The sequence below is a fragment of the Bidens hawaiensis genome, unplaced genomic scaffold (genome assembly GCF_021521415.1).
Source record: "Bidens hawaiensis isolate Kalapana, Puna unplaced genomic scaffold, B.hawaiensis_p1.1 tig00041504_1, whole genome shotgun sequence".
NCBI classification, from domain to species: domain Eukaryota; kingdom Viridiplantae; phylum Streptophyta; class Magnoliopsida; order Asterales; family Asteraceae; genus Bidens; species Bidens hawaiensis.
Genome location: NW_027505718.1, coordinates 70,954 through 97,256, shown reverse-complemented (window position 1 = coordinate 97,256; position 26,303 = coordinate 70,954). Strand labels below are relative to the sequence as shown.

At 40.3% G+C, this 26,303-nt stretch overlaps 1 protein-coding gene, 1 long non-coding RNA gene and 1 pseudogene across 4 annotated transcripts; 2 read left to right on the top strand and 1 right to left on the bottom strand.

The window, feature by feature from the left end:
• Positions 1 to 862: 862 nt before the first annotated feature.
• On the top strand, positions 863 to 2,420 carry LOC143614944 (uncharacterized). Its single transcript, XR_013150380.1, has 3 exons — positions 863 to 943; positions 1,511 to 1,560; positions 2,241 to 2,420. It is a non-coding gene; the product is annotated as an uncharacterized LOC143614944 (long non-coding RNA).
• An 11,431-nt stretch (positions 2,421 to 13,851) lies between these two features.
• LOC143614943 (uncharacterized) lies at positions 13,852 to 14,979 on the bottom strand. Its single transcript, XM_077088231.1, has 2 exons — positions 14,391 to 14,979; positions 13,852 to 14,018 (listed from the first exon to the last, which is right to left on the bottom strand). The coding sequence occupies exons 1-2, from the start codon at positions 14,977 to 14,979 to the stop codon at positions 13,852 to 13,854; spliced, it is 756 nt and encodes a 251-aa protein (XP_076944346.1).
• A 6,813-nt stretch (positions 14,980 to 21,792) lies between these two features.
• LOC143614942 (putative protein phosphatase 2C 59 pseudogene) lies at positions 21,793 to 23,893 on the top strand (annotated as a pseudogene). 2 transcript variants are annotated; one of them, XR_013150379.1, is made up of 2 exons: positions 21,793 to 21,815; positions 22,790 to 23,893. The product of XR_013150379.1 is annotated as a putative protein phosphatase 2C 59 pseudogene, transcript variant X2 (transcript). The 2 variants fall into 2 exon arrangements; XR_013150378.1 differs by lacking the exon at positions 21,793 to 21,815 and adding an exon at positions 21,942 to 21,965.
• Positions 23,894 to 26,303: the final 2,410 nt, after the last annotated feature.

The window sequence follows — 26,303 nt, the reverse complement described above, 5'->3', positions numbered from 1 at the left end:
GTGGGTAGTATCGGAAGTTAACCAATGATTAAGATGAAAGACCGGCAACAGAGAACATGTAAAGGAGATAAACTAAATTAGGGTTTAATGATAGTGTTTACCAATAAATGAGATCTTTTAACCCATTTGAGGGCTATTAGGGTTTTGTAAGACCCATAACCCGTGCAAATTATTCGTGGGATTTGATAATTAAGAGGTTATTTCACAAATAAATGAGATATTATAACCCGTTTAGGAGTTATCCGGATTTGGTGAGACCCATGACCCGCAAAAATTATTGTTTGATTATAAAAGTTTCATAAATATATGAGATGTTATAACCATTTAAAAACTATCCGGGTTTGGTAAGACCCATACCCGTGAATTCGGGTCAAATGCATGAGAAACCTCTATTTAGAAATCAAGCAATCTGGTAGCTCTAGAGAATGGGGGAACAACCTGAGAGCGACACATAAGATTTTATGATAGGCAATTAAATTATATAGATAGTTAGATTTGTGCCTACAAAATAAAAGGAAATAAATGAATTATTGGTTAATGAATCTCATAATTACAAGATACACGTATAGTGAGTCATGAATATGGATCTTATCTCAATCCATTATTTCCTTCCCTTCCAAGTAAAAAAAGAAAAAGTTGGTTATAAAAGAATTACAATCAGATTACATCTTGAAACATATTTCATCAATTTATATATTATAATATCAACCTTCCTTAACAATAAACCAATAACCACCACCAACTTGTTGATCATATCCAGCACCCTAAATCACAAATCAACCTGGTTTACATCTCTTTTAAATAATCTCTTAAGTTAATACTAACCATCTCCATAATTTCAGAAAACAACCCAAAACAATTATTACGGCAAACAATAATACCTAAGGAGTCCATTGCCGACTAAACTTTGTAGCTTCGATCAAATTCGTTTTGTTTCAGAAAGGTATTAACTGTTCATGGTTACCTACATATATCATTACTTGTACATATTAGAAATTCAAATTTTCTATTATAGATTGAAACTCCGACGAACTGGTTAAATCAGAAAAAACAAACATGGAGGTGGGTTTAACTTGGTGATCGGTGGGTAATTTTATAGTGAAAGCCAGTTACAATTCTATAACTAATTTATAGAAAAGTTGGTTTCAGAAAGATTTTTTGTCATTTTATTTTAATTAAATTTATTGTTGGTTATAAAGACTTTACGAACAAAAGTTCCAATATAATTTTCCTAATTTCAAAAAATCACAAAACTTTTATTTATTTTGCTAGTAAATTAGAATAATTGCTATGTAACATTTTAAAATAACTTTAAAGTCAAATATCTATAGCTGTCATACTTACATTATTAACGTTAATACAATATTAGAAGATACACATCATACAATATTAGAATATAAAGGCCACCCATATAAATTAGTAAATAAAAGTTTGAGAATTTAAAAACTTATATATTAAGTACATATTATCTATATATAATTCTAAACAAACATAACTTACTTATATGTAGATCGCTACGAACATCCCTAAACAAGTTGGCATAACCTTGGAATACTTAAGGTGCGGATATTTTCCTTTACTATTTGCATAGTATAGGCTTTTTAACTTCATTCGTTAATCCTCTTTTACAAGTTATTATCTCATATCATATACTGGTTTGTGTCGTATTCTTATTCGGACATTTGTCGGTCTCTATCAGTTTGACTCAGAAAATGAATTTAGAAACCATATTATATGCGATATTTTATCGCATCTCGGTATCCTGACACATTGAATTACGTCCGTTAGTATATTTAAGAACTATATATGTATATATTAATAGTTTTTACCCCTGTACTCCGATACCCGAGCACGCTCCTACTTGTGGGGGTGACCACAAGCATGTCATTGCGGCATCGATGGCGTGGCACCGACTGTGACGGTGAGCCTAAATCACAGCGTCTCGCCTGTTTAATTTAAACTCTACGGAGTGCCGGTTATATATTTCGAGACGTATGGATCGATCCTAGGATATTATTATTTTCTGGTGGATGGTTTGTATGTATGCCCATACACCATCGCACATAGGTTCTGGGCTAGCTACCCGGTTCCTCCTGTTCTGTTATATATCGGGCTCAATGGGTATTTCGTATAAATAATAAGATTATTTAATTCTGTCAAGTAATTATAATTAATTTATTATTTTTATTATTATTCGCTCATGGCATTTTGCTTCCTCGCATTTCTTTCTTTTTCAGGAGGTTATCAGGGATGAAGGGACTGTGTGAAGAGAGATAAATAAATAAGATGGAAGCATACTATTAGTGTTTAATAATGTATGAAATAAATTACTAGAAAATAATTTTGTAACAAAGTTCAGTTGTTATATAAAAACGTGTATTTTTGTTTCTGATTCTGTAATAGTGACACGTCAGCCCAGAGCCGGGCTGGGGTGTTACAACTGGTGTGTACTTCTTTGTCTATTCCGTCTACGGGTAATGATTCCCTCCGCCCTACACGTATGATGTGCCTCAGGTCCATGTTTCTTTTGATGTTTCTCAACACCGAAAGGATTGTTGAGCTTGAACTTGTGGTGGCTGAGCAATCTCACATTAATCTTATTCAGCATCAGGCTATTCATCGAAAGATCTCTGTAAACCAGCTACAATCAGTCCTCATTGTTAAACAAACTAAGGTAATGGATTCTCTGAAGAACTACTTAGCATCTCAGGGGGAGAGTAGCTACAAAGAAGATGCATTGAAGAATGTAAGGCATGATGATACCAACGATAATCCTAATGCATCAAAAGGTGAAGGTGGTGAGATGCCAAGCACTTCACAAGTTTTTGGTGCTCAAGCTACAACTCAGGGGTCAGGTAAGGCAGGTTCGAGTGCTGGTGGTGATGGCATGGTGATTGTGGATGAAGAGATTGGTGCTCTTCAGGTTTTAAATGATTTTGATGCTATATATGATGTGGATGATGAGATAGAAAAGGGAGAGATAAAAGAGATTAGTGAAAAGATAGTTATTAATGAGTTCTTGGAAGAATGAGAGATTGTTAAGGAGGGGGTAAGGCATGTTATACCATATCTGTTCATGAACAAGTTTGGATGAATACTGATGGTGGTGAGTTAGTGGATCTTGAGAAGATTGCTAAACTTGTTCAAGAAGAAAGTGAAGAGTCTAAATGGGAAGAGGAGCCCAAGTGGAAAGAAGGGTGTGTTGAATGGTTTATAATAAGAAAGAAACCCGAAGTTCCCCTTAGTTTAAAAAGTCTTATAATATCAATGGGTTTAATGAATCGAAGAAAGGAATTATCAGCAGGTTGTATGATTAGAAGTTGAAATTGTTGGTGTTGAAAAGGTATGATGGAATTCATTATTTTCCAAGGTGGTTAAAGTCATTAATTCTTTAATTGAGTGTGAGGTGAAGGATTTGGAAAGAATGAAGTTGATCGATCATTGTAAATATGATTTTGCTGATTGGGTCAAGAAGATTATATGGAAAGAAGTTGTGAAGGAAAAGAAGTTCACTTTGCTCAAGTCTCAACAGGGAAAATTTATTGAAGATGTTGATAGAGGTGTAAGATCAAACAGGAGACCATGGATGATGGTAAAATACAAACTCGTTCGATGCTTGAAGAAGATTCCGATGAAGCCGATGACGTATAATGTGTTGAAGAATATGAAGTTATGGGGCATTGATAGTGAAACAACTGAAGCGGTGATGGAAGATGAAGATGAGCATGAGTTGTTGAGAGTGAATGATCCAATGCACTTAGTAAATATTTCTAAATCTGATTTGTAGGTACTCAATGATATCAGATTTTTTATATCCCTGCATGGATGTCAGAGGGGAAGAAGTTCCAGAGAGTTGTCTAAGTTTGTGTGAGACATGGAATGCATGTTGGAAGTTTTGCTTGAAGACAACGTTTGATTGCAGATTGAAGAAGAAAAACAAGAAACAAATGAAGCTACTGCCAAGAGGGAGTCTATTGGTGCATTTTGGTGTGTCAGTACTTCATAAGTTTATTACGTCTTGTCTGTAATAAACCATATGTTTTGTTATATTTTTTTGTAGTTAAACAGCTTAGTGTTTGGCGAAGTTATGGTTTAAGCGAAGGTGAGATAACTTCGCCTATTATGTAATAGGCGAAGATATGTGTTATTTAAACATATCTTCGGCTTGGGTTTGAAGTTGTTCATTCCAGCCTAGGGATGTCAGTAAAACCCGAACCTAATGGGGAAATCCGAAACCCGACATAATTGGGACGGGTAATACCCGTCCCATTAGGGTTTGAGACGCGTTAGGATTAGTTTTCAATTTATTTTGCGGGTTTGGAACGGGCTTGGGATTTATAAAATACCCGATTACCCGACCCGATTACCTGATAACATTTACCCATTTATCCGATTATGTACCCAGTACTTATCCGATTATTTTGAATCGATCCACGAACTACCGTCCTGACACGATATCGCGAGCCACGCTGGTATATGTTGTTCAGACTCATGTGGTTCCCAAGATATAATGTGTTTTTCAGTCTTAGGTTTATCAGCGGGTTTCTTTGTGTGTTTTCTCCCACGTCCGCCTTATCCACGTTGGCTCAGCCCTGCATGAGCCTCCGGTTTGGCTTGTTTCTCTAGAACCATCTCGTCTTTCTCTGGTTGAGAACCTGCCATCATGCTCGGATAATGAAGACCGCCCATAATGCTCGGGTTATGAACACCGGCACCTAACATGTGCATGTATGCCATCAAGTTCGTGTCGAAACTAACAACGACCGGGTACAGTTATTGAGGGGTTTATTGTATCAGTTGGGTGGTGTTCAGTTGTGGATTATTTTGGTCTAGATTATTGAGTCGAGTTGACGAGATGAGAATTGACCAAAACCGAAGCTCGAAGGTTTAATGAATTCATATTGGTTGTGTTATTCGAAAAAGATTGTGTACAGTGTTTGTTAGAGGATGAGAAGGTTGAGTATTTATAAATAATAAGGTATAAGGTTGTTTTAAAAAAAACAAACAATATCGCTCAACGGCTCTCTCTGTTTTTTTAACCTTGAGTCAGGCCAACGTTGTGTAATCAACGCCCTCCCCCCCCCCCCCCCTCATCTCACCACCAAGAAATAAATGCTAGCCAAAATGGCTCAGTGTCAGGGGTGTTCGCTGCCATTTTCGCTTAAAGAGCGTCTCACAACGTTTGCATTACAAATGGTGTTAGCTTGAACATTAGATTCCAATTTTATTAAATTCTGCGGAATAAATTGTTTAGACAAATAAGAAAGGTACTACCAGATCTACGTGTAATAATAATGGTGGGGGCATTTTCTAATTTTGTCTACCTAACTTCAAAGGTCAGTCTTGCTAGTGTCTTCCAGGAACTTGCCATGACTGTGTAAGCGTAAAGGACAATAAACAAAGAATTGATATAATAAAAGTTTGTTAGTACAATGACTAGGAAAACCCCAAAATAGTTGCATTTCAAATTCTACCCTCAACTTCAATGCTTGTCTTTATGGAACCTGCACTACAACATTGATGTTAATCTCCACCCTCCAGTAACAAAATTGTTAAACGTGACTTCAATTTGTATGAGTTTAAGGTAATTAACAAACAAATATGTTATAAACTAGGAGTTATCGTACTAATTAGGAATATTAATATACTCTTAAGTCTTACCTTAATATTCGAAATGATTTTTCTTGTCTATTATTATTTTTTTATAAAACTTAAAAACACTTTGATTACGTATCAAAACTAAGATGTTGACTTGAGATATATTCTCCATTCTAAATGAAACTTGGAACACGGATCCACTCCCCGAGTATGGGTCCTGGATCCAATGAGTCCACAGGGTACAATACGATAATCACTACCACAATATGAGTACAACTTCCCAAAGTCCAGTGACCGGAACCTGCAAAACAGACACCGTGAGTCTCGTTACAGGAAGGACAAGAGGGGGGTCTTCCTGTAACCACCCTCCGGCGTGAGAATCAGTAACGTTTGTAATGAAGAAAGTACTGAAGTACGAAGACTAAGTGTAGTCAGAATGTAGGTGAGTGAATGAATACCTCATACCGTTTGACAAGGTATTTATAGCCGAAGGATGATGGAAGATGATTGGGGCAGCTGTCCTCTTCTAGAAGATTTCTGGTAACCACCTAGACGCGTGTCATCGTATGATAGGTTGAGCTATATGTAGCATGTGCATGCATAACAACCTGGATACGTGTCTCCTCATCATTGGCCAATAGGGGAATATTAGCCATGTGCAGGGTTGTAACGACCTTGCCAGATGTCACTGGCTGATTGGCCGAAGGATCACGTATTGCCCAAGAAAGCATCTTGGGAAGTCTTCTAGAAGACAATTAGTTATCGACAGCTGTCCCGCTGGCACTATCCTCAAGTTATTATGCGGACAGAAATCTTGTCCTTCAGACATCTTCTGAGGATGCTCGGATGCTTCCGCACGTATTGTGAGGACGTTCTTCCTCAATCGTGATATGCGGATGATCCATATGTCCCGCGGGTAGCTTATAAGAGGATTCTCTGTGACCTGCGGGTGGTACTTAAGGGTATTCGGGTCTTTTTGGTACCCTACCTCTACAAGTCCCCCCAGTCCAGTGTTTCTTCCGCGTGAAGTCTTTGTGCGGGTGAAATTCTGGACTTAATGTATGTTGGGGATTTTTGCTATTCAGAAGTTAGGTAGAAAATATCTTCTGTTGTATGGATAATCATAAAAAAAGGACAAGTTGACCACTCGCAGGCGCGTGAACAGGATGGGACGTTTTTGACGGCTGTCACTGTACCCGACTGTACAACTTTTTCTCTTTTTTAAAATTTCTCGCGTGACGTGGCAATCAATAGTTGGATCTTGAATTTCTCTTTCTACTGTTCATATCCCATCGCATTAATTGCGATGGGTATAAATAAGGAGAGACTTCTTCGTTTCAAAGTTTTATCACTCTTTTCCTCTGATTATCTTCTTATTCTCTGAACTTTTTCATATACCCTTCTGATAAGATATCGAATTTTTCTTATATGTCTTCCTTAAATCTTCCTAAAATGTCTAACGTTCAAACTCAAGTTGACGAGATAGAGATTGCTCGGGACTATTCGGAATATGAAAAGTTACTGGAAATGTATGGTATTCCATCAGAGTGGGAACCAGAGTTTCCTTCTATCGGTTCTATAGCCAATTTCCCACCACCTGGGAAAATGGCTTTATATGCCGACTATTTTGTACATGGGAACTTCCGTTTACCCATAACGAGATTCCTTCAGAAGGTGTTAACTGCCTATGGAATCCATTTATCTCAATTGCATCCCCGTGCTATGATGCAAATTCGTCATTATGAATTTGTATGCATAGCACATGGTATGGTGCCACATATTGACCGATTTCCAGTTTTTTATCTCCTTGCCATGCGTAATGGTTGGTATACATGTCAAGGATTTTCTGACCGAAGCATCGGTTATGAAGTTGAGAAAGTGTCTAAAGATTGGCGGAATAAATTCTTTTGGATTTCTGAGGACGTGGTGCCGTTAAACTTGGTTCGCCGTCCGGTGAATTCCGCCCTTCCTGATATTGTTACTGCTAATCATGAAGGCCAGGAATGGTATCGTGTACTCACGATGGAACCAACACCCATGCGGGCTTTGCCAGAGGAAGCTCTAGTGTGGGCAGGCATGAGTCGCTTGTGGCCCACAGAATTTATGGAGCCCATTTTTGAAGATTTAAATGAATGTATGTTACTTTACATTGTCTCTTTGCTTTTTGTGAGTGTTCTTATATTTAAGTTCCCATCCTTTCTTAGGTTGGTGTTCTATGATCAACGCTCTCTTTGAGGACAGGGGATGCGTCCACAAGAGCATCCGTGAAGCAGGGGACCAGGCTATTCTTGAAAAGACTTAAGTCCCAATTCTTGTTTCCGAAGAAGGTCAGGGCTGAACCTGTTACTGCGAACGCCACCTTTGAAATAGGTGCATATGTTCTAAACCCTCCTCCTCTTAATGCCATTACTTCCGACGGAATGATCGCCATTCTATCATCGAGCGATGATTATGGTGAAACTTCTGATTTTTCTGCCTCTGGAGAGGAAGAAGATTCTGACGTGGGTGCTTCTGAACTTTCATCCGTCTCATCTTTGTTAGCAGAACTGGAGAAAAAGAGAGTTTTTTAGCTTCTCGAATGAAGCACACAAATGTGAAGGTTGCAGATACTGAGGCGGGGCCATCGAAGAAGAAACGAAAAGTGCACCGTCCCAAGAAACCTCAGTACAGCCTTGCTGACCGTTTAGATACTGTTGAAGGTATATGTCCGTCATTAAATACTGCATTCTTTCATAAGTGTTTGACTAAGTATGACTTTGTTATGTAGACCCGTCGATCTTTAGTGAGGATATTTCTGAGAAGTTATTTACATCAACTCCTCAAGCTGAAAAACTACCATCTCCTCCTCAGAAGGAAGATGTTGAAACTGAGCAGGTTACTCCCCCGAGTGGTCTGAATGTGGAAGGTCCATCAACCCTTCCTCAAACTGAGACTATTGCGGAAGATAGGGTACCGACTCCGCCATCTGATACTGCAGCAAGGGAACCCAATATCCAATATGAAACTGATACTCGTTTTGACTATCTTTTTCAGGCTGGGGGTGGTGTTGGCGAGCAGGAAAGCAATCCTGTTGTTAATGAGGAAGGTTTCCGGACTGGGGAATCTCCTCTCCGTCCTCCTGTACAACAGTCTTCCTCAACCCCGATTCGTTGCAGGCCTTCAACTTCCCGGTACTTCGGAGATACAGGCCTAGGTGACAAGCATGAGTTGCTTGTCCCTTCGTGGGGTCTTCCAAATGGGTCCCGGTTTTCGGGCTTGCATGGATTTTGTTGAGCATTGTACGCCACTTGCTGAGATGGCGTATCAATGCGATCTTTCCCGCTATGATCTTCATACCAGTGTGGCTTATCACCTGGCCAATGCTTTAGCTGGTAGCCAAGAAGTCCTAAGTGAATGGCGTACCTTAGGCGGGAAAGTGGGGGAAGCTCGGCAGGCCGCTGAGGCTGCCAAAAAAGAGGCTGAGAAGCATCGTCTTGCCGCCCGAACCGCTAAATGGAAACAATCTGATGCGGAAATCGCCCTTAAGGGTGAGCAAGATCGCAACGCTGGGGCTGCACGCCGATGGAAGGAAGCTTGCGAAAAGCAAAATTCCGTTCTTGAGGCTGCTCGAGCTAAAGCTCAGAGGGAAAGAGATGAGTTAACTCGTGCACAGGAGGCTAACTCTTCATTGGAGAATTATGTGGCCCTTCAAGGTGCACGAATTCATGATCTTGAAGCAGAGTTGGAGTTGCAGAAAGAGCAGGCCAGACTTAAAGATCAGAATGCTGCTGAGATTCAGACTGCTTATAATTCTCTCCTCCAAGCTCAAGAGGAAGCTGCTGCGGAAGCCAAGGAGTTCCGGGCGCGGGCAGAGCGTTTGGAACAGGACCGCCAGTGGTTCCTTACTCGGGGAATTGATGCTGTAAGTTATGCTTAACCTTTGTTGTTTTATTCACGTCCTTAAATATTGGGGACTTATGTTCTTATCTTAACAGGTCATCCGCCATATCAAAGGAAGCAAGGAGTTAACTGACAGTTTTGCCAATGTGATGGCTGCTTCTTCTTCACTTGGGCGTGTTGCTGGTTTCCACGAGGGGTGAACTATGCGCAAAGCAATCGTACATTCAAAGATCATCCGCTCTACGGTGTGAACGTTAAACAAGACCGTGTCAACCAGGTTAAGGAGCATGATACCTTAGTTTTTTCTTTACAAGGTATGCTTCCGGAGTTTGCTTCCGCATACGACGGCGTTCAGCCTTTGAAGGACTATCTTGGGGAAGAATCCGAGGACGATTCCTCGGAGGATACATCTATGAAAGCTCCGGAAGATCCATCCGCCTCAAACCCTTAGATTAGATTCATAGGTCTCGTTACTTGTAAATTTTTTCCTTTTCTCTTTTTGTAATTATTTTTTGGATAATTAATGGAAGAAAACATTGTCTTTTTTGTGGATATTCCTTTGTTCAGAGAAAATATCCGTTAGGAGATATCTCTGAAATCTTCAACTTTTTTAAATTTTTGAATATCTTGGGTAACCATGCTGACGTGGTGGAAAGAGATATCTGTTAGGGACAACTGATAAGACGTGTGTGATGCCTTCGACAGGCTATCTTCATTATCTTGAAATTCCCGTCTGACGTGTCGGTCATCTGTTGGTCCGCGATTTCTCTCTCCTCTGCCATTTTATGGGTCGCATTAATTGCGATGGGTATAAATATGACCCTTGTGTCTTCTATTTATCCTTTATCGCTTTCGGATTTCTTATCTTTCAAACGTTTGAAGCTTTTCTATTTTCTCTGTGATTTCTTCTTCTTTCTGTGACATTCTTAATCCTTTGTAGTTAAAATGGCTAAAGAGAATAAAGGTACCCCTACTATCAGTGATGTTGAGGCCTGTCTTAAAGAAGATGATTATAACAACATTGTTAACGTATTTGGTTTAACAACAGAGCGGGAGCCGGAGCGGCCTGTGAGTGGTTCCGTCGCCACTAACCCTCCTCCAAAGAAGATGGCTGTGTACGTGGATCATTTCACCACTGGGAACTTTCGGATTCCAATTACTAAATTCGTTCAATCGGTGTTAACAACCTACAAGGTTCATCTTTCCCAGATCCATCCATTCGGGATGTTGAGAATTCGACACTTCAAATTCTGTTGCCAAACTCACAATTTTGAACCTTCTGTTGGCATGTTTGCCATATTCTACAAAATGACCTATCGTGGTGGATGGTACAGTTTTGCCACTATTGACAAGAAGAAGACTGTAGGTACAGAATGGATCCGTAGTCTCCATGGTTGGAAACCAAAATTTTTTTGGATCCGAGAGGACGTTATTCCGTTCACCATGACAAAACGCAAGGCGGAAGAACCCATGCCGGTGATTGCGGCCTCTACTCATGAGGGTCAAGCATGGTATCGGACGTTGACCTCCACACCAACCCCTATGCGCCCAATTCACGAAGGGGTGATGGTGTGTGCGAAGATGAGCCGCATGTGGCCGTTCCCAGATCTGGAACCATACTATGAGAAGGCCGACAAGAGTAAGTGTGTTGTAACTTTTGTTTGTCGTTAAGTATTTTCTAATGTTACTTCTTTGCTTCATATAGGTGAAGGTTCCGCCTTTAGCACTCTATTGGATAAGGAGGAGGGAATGATGGTGCGACGCCCGATTGAACCAAAGGACGGACCCTTTTTAGGTCGGACGAGCAACAACTTTTTGTTTCCCACCGCCTTTTGCTCGGAACCACTGGTTTCCGAACCAATGTATGCCAAAGGTGAGAAGTATGTTGACGAAGCCATACTTAAAGGTGAGCGCATTCTACAACCCCGGCCTTTAACTGCCATCACTACTAGCGGGGTGATTGTACTCTTTTCGTCTAGCTAGGAGTCATCCCTTTGTGAAGAAGTTTATTCGACTAATGCTAATAAGGCTGTGGACTCGACTGCAGGTCTCACTCATCAACGAGCTGGGCGGCTTCTCAAACAACGAGCCATGATGACGTTGGCACTACTGCAGAAGTTAAGGGTCCTGGACCTGATGATGCTGCTGTCGAAGGTGAACGTCCGGTCGTTGATGTGGGCATTTCCAAGGCGGCGGGCAAGCGAAAAATTCATCCTGTCAAGTATGTTTCGAAGAAGAAGAAGTCCAAGAAGACCAAACCTTCCGCCTTGGAAGCCCGATTGGAACAACTTGATGCGGAGGACCCTTCGCTAGGTATGCACCGTTTTTCTCACTTTCAACTGTATTGAATTGAAATGTTTTTCTAACTGTTTGTTGATATTTTTCAGTAAACCTGGATAACCCTTTTGAGGGTGTTTCCGGTTTGAAGGATTCACCTGCCCGTCCGCCACCACCATCTCCTAACACTATTGAAGATCCAATAATTGTGGCGGACGATTCCCCACTGAAGAAGAAGGGGATTGAAGATACTAAACGTGTTGAGGAATCGTCTCCTCAATACGTTTACCATTTTAGAGATCAGGGTGGAAAGAGTACCTTTCCATATGCTTCTCAAACTTCCCCTACCCCTGAGGAGGAAGACCCTACCCCTCACCAGCCTAACTGGTCCTTACGTCGGGATTCGACATTCCGCGACGTGGGCACATGTTTTGAGTTTCTGGGGGAGTGTCTTCCTCATGGTGAAAAGGAGCGACGCCGCCTTAGTATTTGCCAAGAATTACTAAACTCTCATTCTTACTATTTGGCGAATACTATGTCCACTACTCATGAGATAACCAAGGACTGGTTATCGATGCATGAGCAATGGGACGAGTTGGCCGCTTCTGCCTCTGATGCTAAAAATGAAGCTCTAAAAGCTATGAATGAGGCTAGGGAGGTCAGACAGGCCCTGGAGGCAAAGAAGACTGCACGATCCTCTGCTGAGGAAGCCAAGGCTGTTCTCCACAAACAATTGGACGAACAGGCCAAATTATTGGAAGTTCTTCAGGCTGAATCAGCAGCCAAGGACAAGCGTTTATCTGATCTTAATGCCAAGAGCCACAACCAATCCTTGGAATGTGCTCAGCATAAGATGGAGCTTGTTCGGGCCAAGGCGGACCAAAAGTGTTTATTGGCGGAGGCTATTCCCAAGTATGTGTCTTTTACATGCTATAAATAGTCTAAGTGTTTAGAGTTACTTTATGCATGGTTGTTTTGATAGGTCATTGCTGATGTCCGAGCAAGTGACGAGCTTGGGAATTGAGTTGCCATCCTCCTCAAAGCTTCGATGCAGGCTGGTCGCCAACTAGGCTTGATAGAAGGTTATGAGTTTGGCTCAACTTCCAGGCTTCCTGAAGAGTATGTCTTAGCTGGTCAAGATACTGTTGGCATCCTTAAGCAAAAATCAAAGGACTTTGATTTGTTGAAATTCCCTTTGACCGATCAGATAGCTGAACTTGCTGACAAGGAAGACAATATCCAGCAACTGAAGACTCTTTCTTGAGCTTGATGGTGAAGAAGAGGATGCGGGCGGTAATGATGCGGAACATGAAGATGCCGCGCCATAGATAGAATTTTTGTTTTTCTTGTAACTTGATCTTTTGTGTAACCCATTTGTGTATATAAAAGAAGTTTTGATTTTGTATCCGGCACACTTTTTTATCTTTATCATAATATAAGTGTTTTGTAGGATCTTCTTTAAGTGCCAATAAAGGGTTACATAACAATACAAGTCTCAAATGACTGAAATGAAAATTTTCATAACTAAGGCAAAAGCCAAATTACAAGGAAAGAAATTACAAAGGTTCTTAATATCTAGGTGGGCGCGCAAGCCAAAAGACAAACCTACTAAATGTAACATTTCCTTAGTTGGGCCCCATTCCAAGTAGGGACCTCTGTCCCATCCAACTTTTCTAGTTTATAGGCACCTTTAGACAGAACCTTCTGGATTTTATAAGGTCCTTCCCATGTAGGGGCCAACTTGCCTTGAGGTTCTTGTCCTGAAGCTTCATTACTGCGGAAGACATAGTCTCCCGCATCAAATTCACATCTCTGAATCCGCGAGTCATAATATTTTTGCAACTATCGTTTGTAATTATGCTCGCGGATCGATGCCATTTCCCTCCTTTCCTCGAGGAGGTCAAGGTTCATCCGGAGTTCATGATCATTATCTTCAATCATAAGGACTCTGGCGGATGGGATACCAATCTCGGCGGGAATCATGGCTTCTGTGCCATATGTGAGACTGAAGGGGGTTTCGGAATTACTGGAATTCCTTTAAGTGCGGAAGGCCCACAGTACATGTGGCAATTCGTCTACCCACCCTGTTCGTTTCGTTCATAATCTCATTTTGATTCCCTCTTTGATCGTCCGATTGGTTCTCTCAACTTGACCATTCGCTTGTGGGTGGGATACAGAGGTGAAAATTTGAGAAATGTGTAATTCTTTTAACCATTCTTGCAACCCACTATCCGCAAATTGTGTTCCGTTGTCACTAAAGAGCTCTAGGGGGAGACCAAAACGGCATATGATAAATTCCCACAAGAATTTTTTAACACTCGCTGCTGTTATAGAAGCAACTGGTTTGGCCTCCACCCATTTTGTAAAGTAGTCGATGGCTACTATCAAGAATTTGACACATCCGGGGGCTTCAGGGAAAGGTCCCATTATGTCGATTGCCCATTTCTGGAACGGCCAAGCTGAAGTGACTGGAACTAACTCGTTTTTTGGATGAAAGGTGTTGGGGGCATGACGTTGGCAGGAATCACATTTTCTGATTTCTTGCACAGCGTCCACGTGCATGCCGGGCCAATAATACCCTGCGTTCATAATTTTTGCCACTGTCATTTTTGGTCCCACGTGTAATCCGCAAATACCTTCATGAATTTCTCGAATTAGGTAGTTTGCGTCCTCCGCGTCCACACAACGCAGGAGTGCGCCAAGAAATGATCTCCGGTACAGGATACCATCAGTCAGTTGGTAATTCAAAGCTTTGTGCTTGATCTTCTGAGCTTCAGCCTTCCCCGCTGGAAGTGCTCTGGAGGATAAGTAAGCTTTTATAGGCGTCATCCATGATTCAGGGCCCGTTTGGATTACCAAGACTTGATTTTGTGGAACGGATGGATGTTCCAGGATTTCCACACGAATATCTTTAGCAAAATGCTCGAAATTTGTTGAAGCTAATTTGCTAAGGGCGTCCGCCGATTTGTTCTCGCTCCTTTTAATGTGGACAATATTGAAGGAAGTGAATTGGCGGAACAAGACTTTTGCCTGTGACAAATAAGAAGCCATGGTGTCGTTTTTGGCTTCGTACGTTCCATTTATCTGCCCCGCAATTAACATAGAGTCCACCCGAGCTTCCAAATGCTTTACCCCAAGTTTCTTTGCTATCCGCAGTCCTGCCAGGAAGGCTTCGTATTCTGCCTCATTGTTGGTACTCTCGAAATCCAACTTGATGGCATACATAAATTCGTGCCCCTCGGGGTTGACTAGACTTAAACTTGTGCCACACCCTTCACTGCTTGATGCTCCACCCGTGAACAATGACCAAACTTGTCCTTGTTCCAGAGGTGCTTGGGGTTGTTGATCTATCAAACATTCTTGTTCTTTGTGTTGTGGGACTTCTGTCACAAAGTCCGCCAATACCTGCCCTTTGATTGATGGCCTAGGTTTATACTCTATGGCATGTTCACCTAACTCGATGGCCCATTTAGCTAGGCGTCTAGACAATTCTGGCTTACTAAGAACGTTTTTGAGCTTGTAACCAGTTAACACGTTGATGGGGTGCCCCTGAAAGTACCTGCAGAGGCGTCAGGCAGCATAGACTAGTGCTAAAACAAGTTTTTCCAGCATGGAATATCTTGTTTCTGGGTCCGACAGTGTTCTGCTGACATAATAGATCGGCGTTTAGACATTCTTTCGAGCTGTCAGGAGGACGACCCCGATGGCAATGTCCGACGCTGATAGGTATAATGTTAAAGGTAATCCTGCACAAGGTGCTGTTAATGTGGGTTGCTCCATCAAGCATTTTTTGACTTCCAAGAATGCTTGTTCTGCTTCCGCTATCCACTTGAATTGTGCTTTCTTAAGGCAGTTTCTTAGTGTTGAGATAAATGGGTGAGACTTAGCTGCATGGTTTGCCAAAAATCGATTCAAAGCCACCAAACGCCCATTGAGTGTCTGAACTTCCTTGAGGGAAGACGGGGAAGGCATACGGGCTATGGCTTGAACTTTATCTGGATTAGCTTTGAAACCCTCGTCAGTGACAATCACTCCCAGAAATTTTCCTTCCTCCGTTCCGAATGAACACTTGGCTGGATTCAGCTTCATATTAATACTTTTCAAAGTTTCGAACGTCTCTTCAATGTCCTTCAACATTTGATCTTCCTCGACGCTTTTAATCACGAGATTATCCATATAAACTTCCAAATTTCGGCCAATCTGACCTTTAAACGCTATGTCTATTAATCGTTGATATGTGGCTCCCGCATTCTTTAGTCCGAAGGGCATCATTTTATAACAAAAGGTGCCTTGGTCTGTGCGGAACGTTTCTTGTCCTCATCGCCCGCAGCCATGCGAATCTGATGATAGCCCTTGTAGGCATCCAGGAAGCATTTGAATTTGAATGGTGCCACAGCATCAACTTTAAGGTCAACTTCCGGCAGGGGATAACAATCTTTAGGACATGCTTTATTAAGGTCTTTAAAATCAATGCACATCCGCCACGCCTCGTTACTCTTTGGGACGATGACTGGGTTGGCGACCCATGTCTGATAGCGGATCGGACGGATGATCCCGGCTTGCAATAGGTCCTGGACTTGCTCATTCATTGCTTTCGTTTGTTCCGGACCCATCTTGCGTTGTTTTTGAACAATTGGCGTGAATAGCGGGTTTACCCGTAGTTTGTGCTCCGCGATGTTCCGCGGGACACCAGTCATGTCCGCGGGTTGCCATGCGAAGACATCAATATTCTTTGATAACAATTGTTTTAAAAGAGTCCGCACCATCTCAGAAATAGCAGGTCCTATTGTTACAGTTTGATCAGGAAACTTTTTGTTCAAAACCCACTATTCTGGTTCAGTCCTCAGAGACTGTTTTGGAATCTTGCTAGGTTTTGAGCTTTCGGTTGCAAAGCAATGTCTATTAACATGAATTATTGCGATGCCAGTGCGAGTTGGGACTCCCACTGCGCCATGAGTTGTGGACGGATGGGCGTTAAATCACCAATCTCTTCCCGTTCGAGAATAATATCATGTCTTGATGTTGCTGGTAAAACCAGGAATTTAACCTCTTCGGTTCTAGAATGTATTCCATCACTTAGAGTGACTGGAAACGAAATTACTCCTCTAGGGTGCATTATTTCCCCTCCGAACCCAGACACTGGAGTGTGAATGGGTTTCAATCTTTCTTTATCCTCTTCGTCAAGTTGGTCAAAACATTGTGCATACATGATGTCTGACGTACTACGGTGTCGAAGAAGACATAGTGCGAATGATAGTGTCCAAAGAGGGCAGTGATGATCAGAGGATTTTTGTTGTTCGGACCCCCTTGATTCGTGGAAAAATTACTGGTTCATTCTTCCAATCCTCATCATCGGACTCTTTCCTCTTTTTTTCATGAGTTATATCCACCTTGTATCATATGGACATTCAAATCTTTGATTTGTTTTTTACTCGGACCCTGAATGTCTCGTACGGGTGCTTTTCCGTTGTCGGGTTTTCCATTTTTTACCAAGTGTCCGAGCTTTCCAGATTTCACAGCCGCCTCAATTTCATTATTCAATTACCTACATTCATTCGTATTGTGACCGATATCATCATGATACGAACAGTGCTTGGTAACGTCTAAGAACGATCTTCTTGTTAGCGGCTGTGGTTTTCTGAATTTTATATTCTTTGTCATGAGAATTTCAGCGGGAGTTTTTGAAAGAGGAGTCCAATTGTCGGGACCCCGGCTTGCTGGTCCCGCTTTGTTCTTGTTGCCTATTAGGGATCTTGCATCGAATTGTTTTGATACTTCCGCACTTGGCTGAAGCCTTGACCAGATAGGGCCTTTCACCTGTCTATTAGGTCTTGGATTCTGAAACTCAACTTTGAATTTCTGCTTCGGGTTACCATTCCTCAAAGTTTTCTCAGTGTTAGCATATATCTTTGCCGCATTCATAAGGTCGTCCCACTCTTTTGGCATTCCATCTCTGCCAGTAAGTGTGCGGACTAAATCATCACACTTGACGTTTTTGCGGAAGGCACCGCGGAGCATGTCCTTACTTATCCCACCAATGTTCAAACTTTCATCGTTGAACCTGGTGATAAAATCTTCTATGGATTCATTGTCGCGGCGGACAACATCCAAAATTTCTGATTGATCTCGAGTATGTTTCTTCTGTTGACTGAAGTGTTGGGAAATTTTTTCACTAAGTCGTCCCAACTGGAAACTTCTCCGTCCGGTAATTTTTCAAACCATTCCCTTGCTGCCCCTGTTAGTGTTAATGCGAACATGTGACACCAATAGGGGAGCGTCCAGCCACTAACACCACCTACCGCAATAAAGTTTTGGAGATGATCACTTGGATCAGTCATACCGTTATACTTACCCACCGATATAGGTATCTTAGCATTAACGGGAAAAGGTGCTGTGGCGATACTTGCTATGAATTTTGACTTTTCGGCGAAGGCCGCGGGGTGGTATGGTTTGGTGAAGTCTCGTTCCGCGTTGCTGTGGTATTCGGTATGGCGGACCATATCATGCGGATGGCTACTTTTCACATGGGAACTCATCCTACTGTCACCCGTATATATACTGTAATCTCCCGGGTGGTAGGATGAATCATAATCATCAAACTCGTCTAAGTAAGATGGTATCCGCATATTTATGCGGGGGCGAGGACGCAGCCTCGGAAGCTCGCCTAACTCTTGTTCCGTCTGTTGACTGTAACGGGATTGACTTCCTCGAACTGTTGGTGGAGGAGAGGGAGATCCTCTTGGGGATTCCTCATAATCCAATGTACGAGCATGAAACCGTTCGTTACGTTTTCTACGCTCATATTCGGCCGCCAAACTCTGTTGTTGTGCATGGAACCACTCTTCAGGAGTTAACGCTCCTCTAGCTTTAGAGTTACGTTGTTGAGATCTCGCCCTGCCAGAATCGCCTGAATCATTTTCAAGATCAAATATCGATCGTTTTCGGTGTGTCTCTTCCGTAATTCGCCTGAGGTTACCCAAATTAGAACCTTCCGGTGCCAAGGCCCTTCCCATATCTGGGAGGGTGGTACCGGTTGGTGCTGTGACGTTCTCTAGGGTGAAACCTCCAGGTGTTACGTCAATGTTTCGTGACCCTGGAGCTGTGACTCGCTCAAGAGTACGGCCACTTGGAGTCGTGATGCGTGCAAAACACTAAGACCTGGAGGTGCTTCTGTGTTAGTTACACGTGACTCAGTTACAGGGGTTCCCGTCGGCCCTTCAGGAAGTTTACTCATATCAACGAACCAAAAAACCAACGAAAACTATTGCTGTTCTAACACAAATCACGGATGACGCCAAATGAAGAAACACAGATCCACTCCCCGAGTATGGGTCCTGGATCCAATGAGTCCACAGGGTACAATACAATAATCACTACCACAATATGAGTACAACTTCTCAAAGTCCAGTGACCGGAACCTGCAAAACAGACACCGTGAGTCTCATTACAGGAAGGACAAGAGGGGGGGTCTTCCTGTGACCACCCTCCGGCGTGAGAATCAGTAACGTTCGTAATGAAGAAAGCACTGAAGTACGAAGACTAAGTGTAGTCAGAATGTAGGTGAGTGAATGAATACCTCATACCGTTTGACAAGGTATTTATAGCCGAAGGATGATGGAAGATGATTGGGGCAGCTGTCCTCTTCTAGAAGATTTCTGGTAACCACCTGGACGCGTGTCATCGTATGATAGGTTGAGCTATACGTAGCATGTGCATGCATAACAACCTGGATACGTGTCTCCTCATCATTGGCCAATAGGGGAATATTAGCCATGTGCAGGGTTGTAACAACCTTGCCAGATGTCACTGGCTGATTGGCCGAAGGATCACGTATTTCCCAAGAAAGCATCTTGGGAAGTCTTCTAGAAGACAATTAGTTATCGACAGCTGTCCCGCTGACACTATCCTCAAGTTATTATGCGGACAGAAATCTTGTCCTTCGGACGTCTTCTGAGGATGCTCGGATGCTTCCGCACGTATTGTGAGGACGTTCTTCCTCAATCGTGATATGCGGGTGATCCATATGTCCCGCGGGTAGCTTATAAGAGGATTCTCTGTGACCTGCGGGTGGTACTTAAGGGTATTCGGGTCTTTTTGGTACCCTACCTCTACAGACACTTATTGGCTAAGGTACAAAGTATCGTCCTCGCTTATATTTGATTTTAAATTGTCGCTTCCAATGAATTCACATTATTAGGTTATGATATTTGCGTATTCCAATAAAATTAAAAAAACAGATGCATTTATAATTATATTCACCTCAAGGGCAATTGAAGATCTAACTCTTAGTCGCGATTTAAACATCGTCAAAGTGTGTGTGTGTTTTTATAACAAAAATAAAAGAGTACACATGTAAGAGTAAATGCCCTCCGTGGCTCCGCCTATATTAACAGCTCCCAAAACATGCTCGGGAAGCCAAAAGGATTACCATCGTCTCTACTGATCTTCATCATGAAGAACTATTTGTTCCTTGTAATTTCACTATAAGAGCATTAAACAATTGAGTCATGTTCTTGGTCGTCTGGTACTTAACCAACTCTCATATTAGTACCGACATGGTTAACTTCTTACACATGACATATCATGTCCATACATACTCTTACAAAATAGAATCACTAAACGAGAGAATTGTTGCATATCTTGGATCTACCAATTAAATTTACTATTCAAATGTTTGAGGCATACAATAAGATATTATATATACATAAGACAAAATCATAAGGATGACTGAGAATCTGATATAAGAGAGTCATGGCTCATGAAAAGCGGATGTATGTAAGATCTAAAATCATTGGTTTCTTACCATAGTGTGATTGTTTTATCTAGGTGGTTAGTAGGATATTGATGAGCTCCCGTTAGTGTTTTCCAGTAACGGGTTTTCATAAATGAAAAACATATAAAGCAAATGTGCAATGGCTTTTTTTTCTCTTTAGATACTATTATCCTACTCTACATATGAACGTCTTTTTAAATTCTCTAGGATACTCGTTTGGTGTTTTATAGAGTGTTTTTATGGACTATGTTCGTGTGCACCATCTTTGCACCTAACTTTTACATTTTTAGAGACAGAATTTGTGTTGACCATGAAGAACTTGTAGGAACCAAAATATTAGATGTTGCAATGGTATATTCGTTGGAGTAAAAATAAACATGTATAACGTACGTCTTAAACTCACGTGCTCAATTTGGAAGACAATTAGGGTATGGTAAATTCATAAGTTTAACGTATATTTGAAGAAAGATAAATTACTAAAATTTTCGTATTTGGAAGACAATTAGGGTACGATAAATTCATAAGTTAACATATATTTGAAGAAAGATAAATTATTAAAATTTTCGTATTTGGAAGAAAACTAGGATAGAAAGATCTTGAAGTAATTGAAAGATACCTGATACTTACCAGCTTTCTATCTTGCTAAATTTGACAACTACACACGGCATGTCGAATCTTCATTTATCATATAAACAATGTCAATAACACAAACAATTCTTTCATCATTCTAAATTGAATTTCAACATGTGCGTCTAAGATTATGCTAAATATCCATTACATGCTCCACACATTTATTCGTAAAACTACCAAAGAACACAGAAACTCATTAAACGTTCATGCGCCAAATATGCATCCAATGTCAAATCACAAAAAGACACCTCCTTCACTAGAATGCTTTCCTCATTCTTATACACGACCAACATGGAAACATCTACTAGATTCCGTTGTGTAACGACTTTTGAAATAATTACAGAGCTAGAACACAGTACAATCCTACACATTTAAAAAGTTAAGAAAACTACAAGGTCCAATTAAAGAAAGTAGTGGGAAATAGAAGGTGCAAACATCGACTAAAGAGTATATGGTGGATCTTGTTTGTTAACCTATTGAGATGTACTTTATTATACATATAACCACCAAAAGCAAAAGTCAAAATGTCAACTTTTTGACTCGAAATAAAATATATTCAAGATTGCATCTTCTTGAATCCAATCAATCATCATCATCATCATCATCATCATCTTCGATTATTATTGGATCAGATCTTAATAGCGTTAGGTCACACCAGGTAACAAACAAATCATCTATATATATACCGATATTGTTCAATTTATTTTATTAGGGTTTGATCTGATTGATTTTCGATCCCTAATTATTTCAGTTTCACGCTGATTGATCGGTGACGGAGTTGCAGCGTCATCGATTGTTCTCACAATAGGTAAAATTTATTCGAATTTATTAATTTGTGCTGTTTTGTTGCTGATTTGATGTTAGTTTGTTATGATTTTGATTGTTTTGTATGTGAATCTAGCCCTAGGTGTATGCAGTTTGATCTTGAAAGTTTTTGTTTAAATGATTCTGATGAAATTTTGCAGTTTGATTTGTTTTTTCGCTGTTAATCTGTTATTATTTTTCCTGTTATGCGTGCGAAACTCTGTATCTATGAAGTTGAAATTTAGCGATTTTATGTCGTATTTAGTTGTGATTTTTTTATGATTTTGACTGTTTTGTAAGTGAATCTTGCTCTAGTTGTGTGAGGCTATGGATTTTATACTTAATTGTTGCAAGGATGATATGAAGCTTGATGATAGTTTTTGTTTAAATGAGTGTGTTGATATATGAAGTTGAAATTTAGCAGTTTTATTAAGTTTTTCATTGCTAATTTGGTGTGATTTTTGTCCGTGTTGCATGTAAATCTAGCCATAATTGTGTGAAACTCTGTACTTTTGGTTTATATATTGCAAAGATGATATGAAGTTTGATCTTCAAAGCTTTTGTCTGAATGAGTGTGTTGATATTTGAAGTTGAAATTTAGCAATTTGATTCAATTTTTCGTTGTTAATTTGTTGTGATTTTGACTTTGTTGCTTGTAAATCTAGCCTTTAATTTTTTTTGTGAAACTGATTATTTTGACCTAATTATTGCATTGATGATATGAAGATTCATCTTGAAAGTCTTCATCATAATGAGTGATGAAATCTGAAGTTGAAATGGAGATTTTGATTTTTATGTGTTTTTCTTTGAATTTGATCTTATTAATAGAGGAAAAGTAATTTATGGGGTATCTGAATTCTGTATCATCAGCCATCATGGGCCAATCAAATGGTGATTCACCTGTAAGTGGTGGTGGTTTGAGTGAAGATTCGAAGTTCAGCTATGGATTTGCAAGCTCACCTGGAAAAAGATCATCAATGGAGGATTTCTATGAAGCAAGAATCGACAGTGTAGAGGGTGAAACAATCGGTCTGTTTGGTGTGTTTGATGGTCATGGTGGTGCTCGTGCTGCTGAGTATGTGAAACATCATCTTTTCAATAATCTCATTAAGCACCCAAAGTTCATATCTGACACAAAAGCTGCCATATCAGACGCATACAGTCACACTGACACTGAGTTTCTGATATCGGAAAACAATCAAAACCGTGATGCTGGATCCACTGCTTCAACCGCCATCCTTGTTGGCGACCGTTTGCTCGTTGCAAACGTTGGCGACTCGCGTGCGGTTATTTGCAGGGGCGGTAAAGCTTTTGCTGTGTCTCGTGATCATAAGCCGGATCAAAGTGATGAACGACAACGTATCGAGGATGCTGGTGGATTTGTGATGTGGGCTGGGACTTGGAGGGTAGGCGGTGTTCTTGCTGTGTCTCGTGCGTTTGGTGATAAGCTTCTGAAGCAATATGTTGTCGCGGATCCTGAGATCCAAGAGGAGAAAGTTGATAACTCGCTTGAGTTTTTGATTCTGGCAAGTGACGGTTTATGGGATGTTGTGAGTAATGATGAAGCGGTTGCAATGGTGAAACCGATTGACAGTCCAGAAGAAGCATCAAAAAGGTTGATGCAAGAGGCGTCTCAGAGAGGTAGTGCTGATAACATTACTGTAGTTGTGGTTCGTTTCCTGGATAACGAGGCGAGTGCATCGAGTTCTCATTGAAATAATGGAAGTGGTGTTCGCGTTTATCGATTGTGTTTTGAGTGGTGCAAGTTGTTACTGACCGACTTTAATATGTTACTTTATCGGTTGCTCAAGTTTGTTCTAGGGTGTTTTGTGTGCGTCGAAAAATTTCAACATAATAAATGTAACGAGTATTGTTTATTTATGTTCGTTTATGTAATTCGAAGTGTGAAAAAGGAAATACTTTTTGACTTTACTTTGTATGTTTATAAAACATGTGTTTGCATCATCTATTTGAGATTTTGTGCAGTAAAATCTTGTAGGTTGATGATGAGATTGAAGCCAAATGAGAGACAAGATACAAGATAATAAGAGAAGTTTAGTACTGAAAATTTGTTTATGAATTTGAGAGTGGTACCATTTCATACCCTTTTTCCTCGCTTCGTAATCGACGGCAATGAGACCCCCACATCTCCAAGAGTTGTATTGAACGTACTAGTGTACTACAACAGTTGGTTTTCAGCGAAAAAGCAAGACCGTGTGAGGCGGTGCAAGGGTACTCGTTTACTTGCCTTGTAATATATTGAGTTTAACAATGAAAAAATACTAAAAACCAATAAAAAATACATATGTATTTTACGTTTTACATCTTGTCTAGGATACAAATTTAATAGAGTTAAAAGTGTGTTTTTTCATACCTGAGATTTTTCCAAGTACGCAATTTTAGTACACTTTTTTTTTCTTTTTTTTTTTTTGCAACAAAACATGAGGTTTCAAGAATAATGCCATTTTCGTCCTTTTCGCTAACACTGTCTATCTTGGGGTAAAACTGTCATTTTTGTATTTTTACTAATTTCTTTTCTAAGGATAAAACTAAGTTTAGAAAGTATCAAGTTCACAAATACCAAATGCAATCTTAAACTATAATAATCAGTACAAAATTCTAAATGCAAGTGATGCATTAGTGCATTAGCAAATTATAACTTTACAACTTAATAACAAATTAACAAGTTAAGTCGGACTAATATTTTACAAACCAGCAAAAAGTACAAGTCAGGTCAGCAGATATCACAAAACACAAGCTTTGGCACAGCACTTGGCTAACACTCAACGGCAGTAAGTACAGTAAAATATATGTAAATAACTAAATATATGGGATGGACGGTGGCGCACCGTGGTAATGGAAATAATTGTTATTGAATTGTTAGTTACCAATTACCATTGTAGTAAACAGATTGAATCCGTTGTATGGAATGGTTATTGATCAGATTAGTCTAATTAAGTTTACACAACCACAGGGACGTAAAGTGCGAGGATATAAGGGTCTTTTCATGGGATTCCTAGCAGTCGGTAAACACTGGGGTAACGATTGAGTTATAGGTAACCATTGTGCAAAAAATCCACCATATGTTCTCATCCTGCGTTTTGATGTTTACCACATGGGTGCAAATAGTGTGAAATGTGGATTGTGTTAGGATTAACACACACACACGAATCGAAGAAAAACATGACATGATGATTTAACGTGGTTCGGTATAAACTTACCTAGGTCCACAGGTGGCGACTAGGTATTCTTTATTGAGTGACAATGATTACAAATAATATCTAGGGAAAGGTTAAAATACAAAAGAAGACAAAAATGAGAAGTGTGAAAATGATTTGTGGCAACACGAAAAACACCTCAACAAAAAATTCAAAAAAAATAATACAAAAATCATAACTCAAAATACATATAAAAAGCGAAATAAATTGTTTCCTCCGTCATTCTCATTCTAAAAAAACTACGAAAAGACACGATGCCGAGATCAAAGACATAATGATGAAAATGAACAAAAAACACAATTATAGCTAAAAAAGACACAATAGATCGCAAAATTTAACACAATGCCAAACAAAATATGATTCAATGTTGAGTATTATAACACTATATCAAGAAAAAAAGACACATTGTCAAGGAAATTAGACACAATCAATGACGAAAATAAACACAAAACACAAGATAAACAAAGAGACATAATGATCTTTTTCCCTCAACATTGTGTCCCTTTTTTTTCGTTTAATTTAAAACGAGGAAGAAGGTGGAAACATTTTTGTGTTATTACTTTTTTTTTGTTTTTTATTAAATTTTGAGTTATGATTTCTTTTTATTATTTTCTATTTTTAGGGTTTTTTTTTGTGTGGCTATAAATTCTTCTTATCCTTTTCATTTTTTTCTCCATTTATAGAATAGCGCAACCCTAATTTATACATAGAGACTAATCTAGGGCTTCCATCTTATTAAAGAAGAAATCTAAACTGGGTTGGGCTTGGGCCCGACTGCTCGCATCCGTCTCCTCTTTGATCTCAAATAACCAACCGGGCAAAACAAGGTGTACGAACCCAACAAAATCCCACTCCGAAACCTTGAGTACTCTCGTCTTCACTCTAGATCGTACTTATGTAATCTAAACATTAAACTCCTTCTAGTTACACCACCTTCTTATCATCTAATTTGAAAGCCGGTTGAAGCTTCCCGGAGCTCCAACACGTCAGTCACAGCTAAACTTGCCCCTGACTCCCCCTACCGGCCCCCACTGTAAATAACTATAGGATCCTGAGATATCCCGAGAACAAACACTCTCTATATTCACTAAGTAATCTATTAGGGAGACTTTTTTAACCAGAAT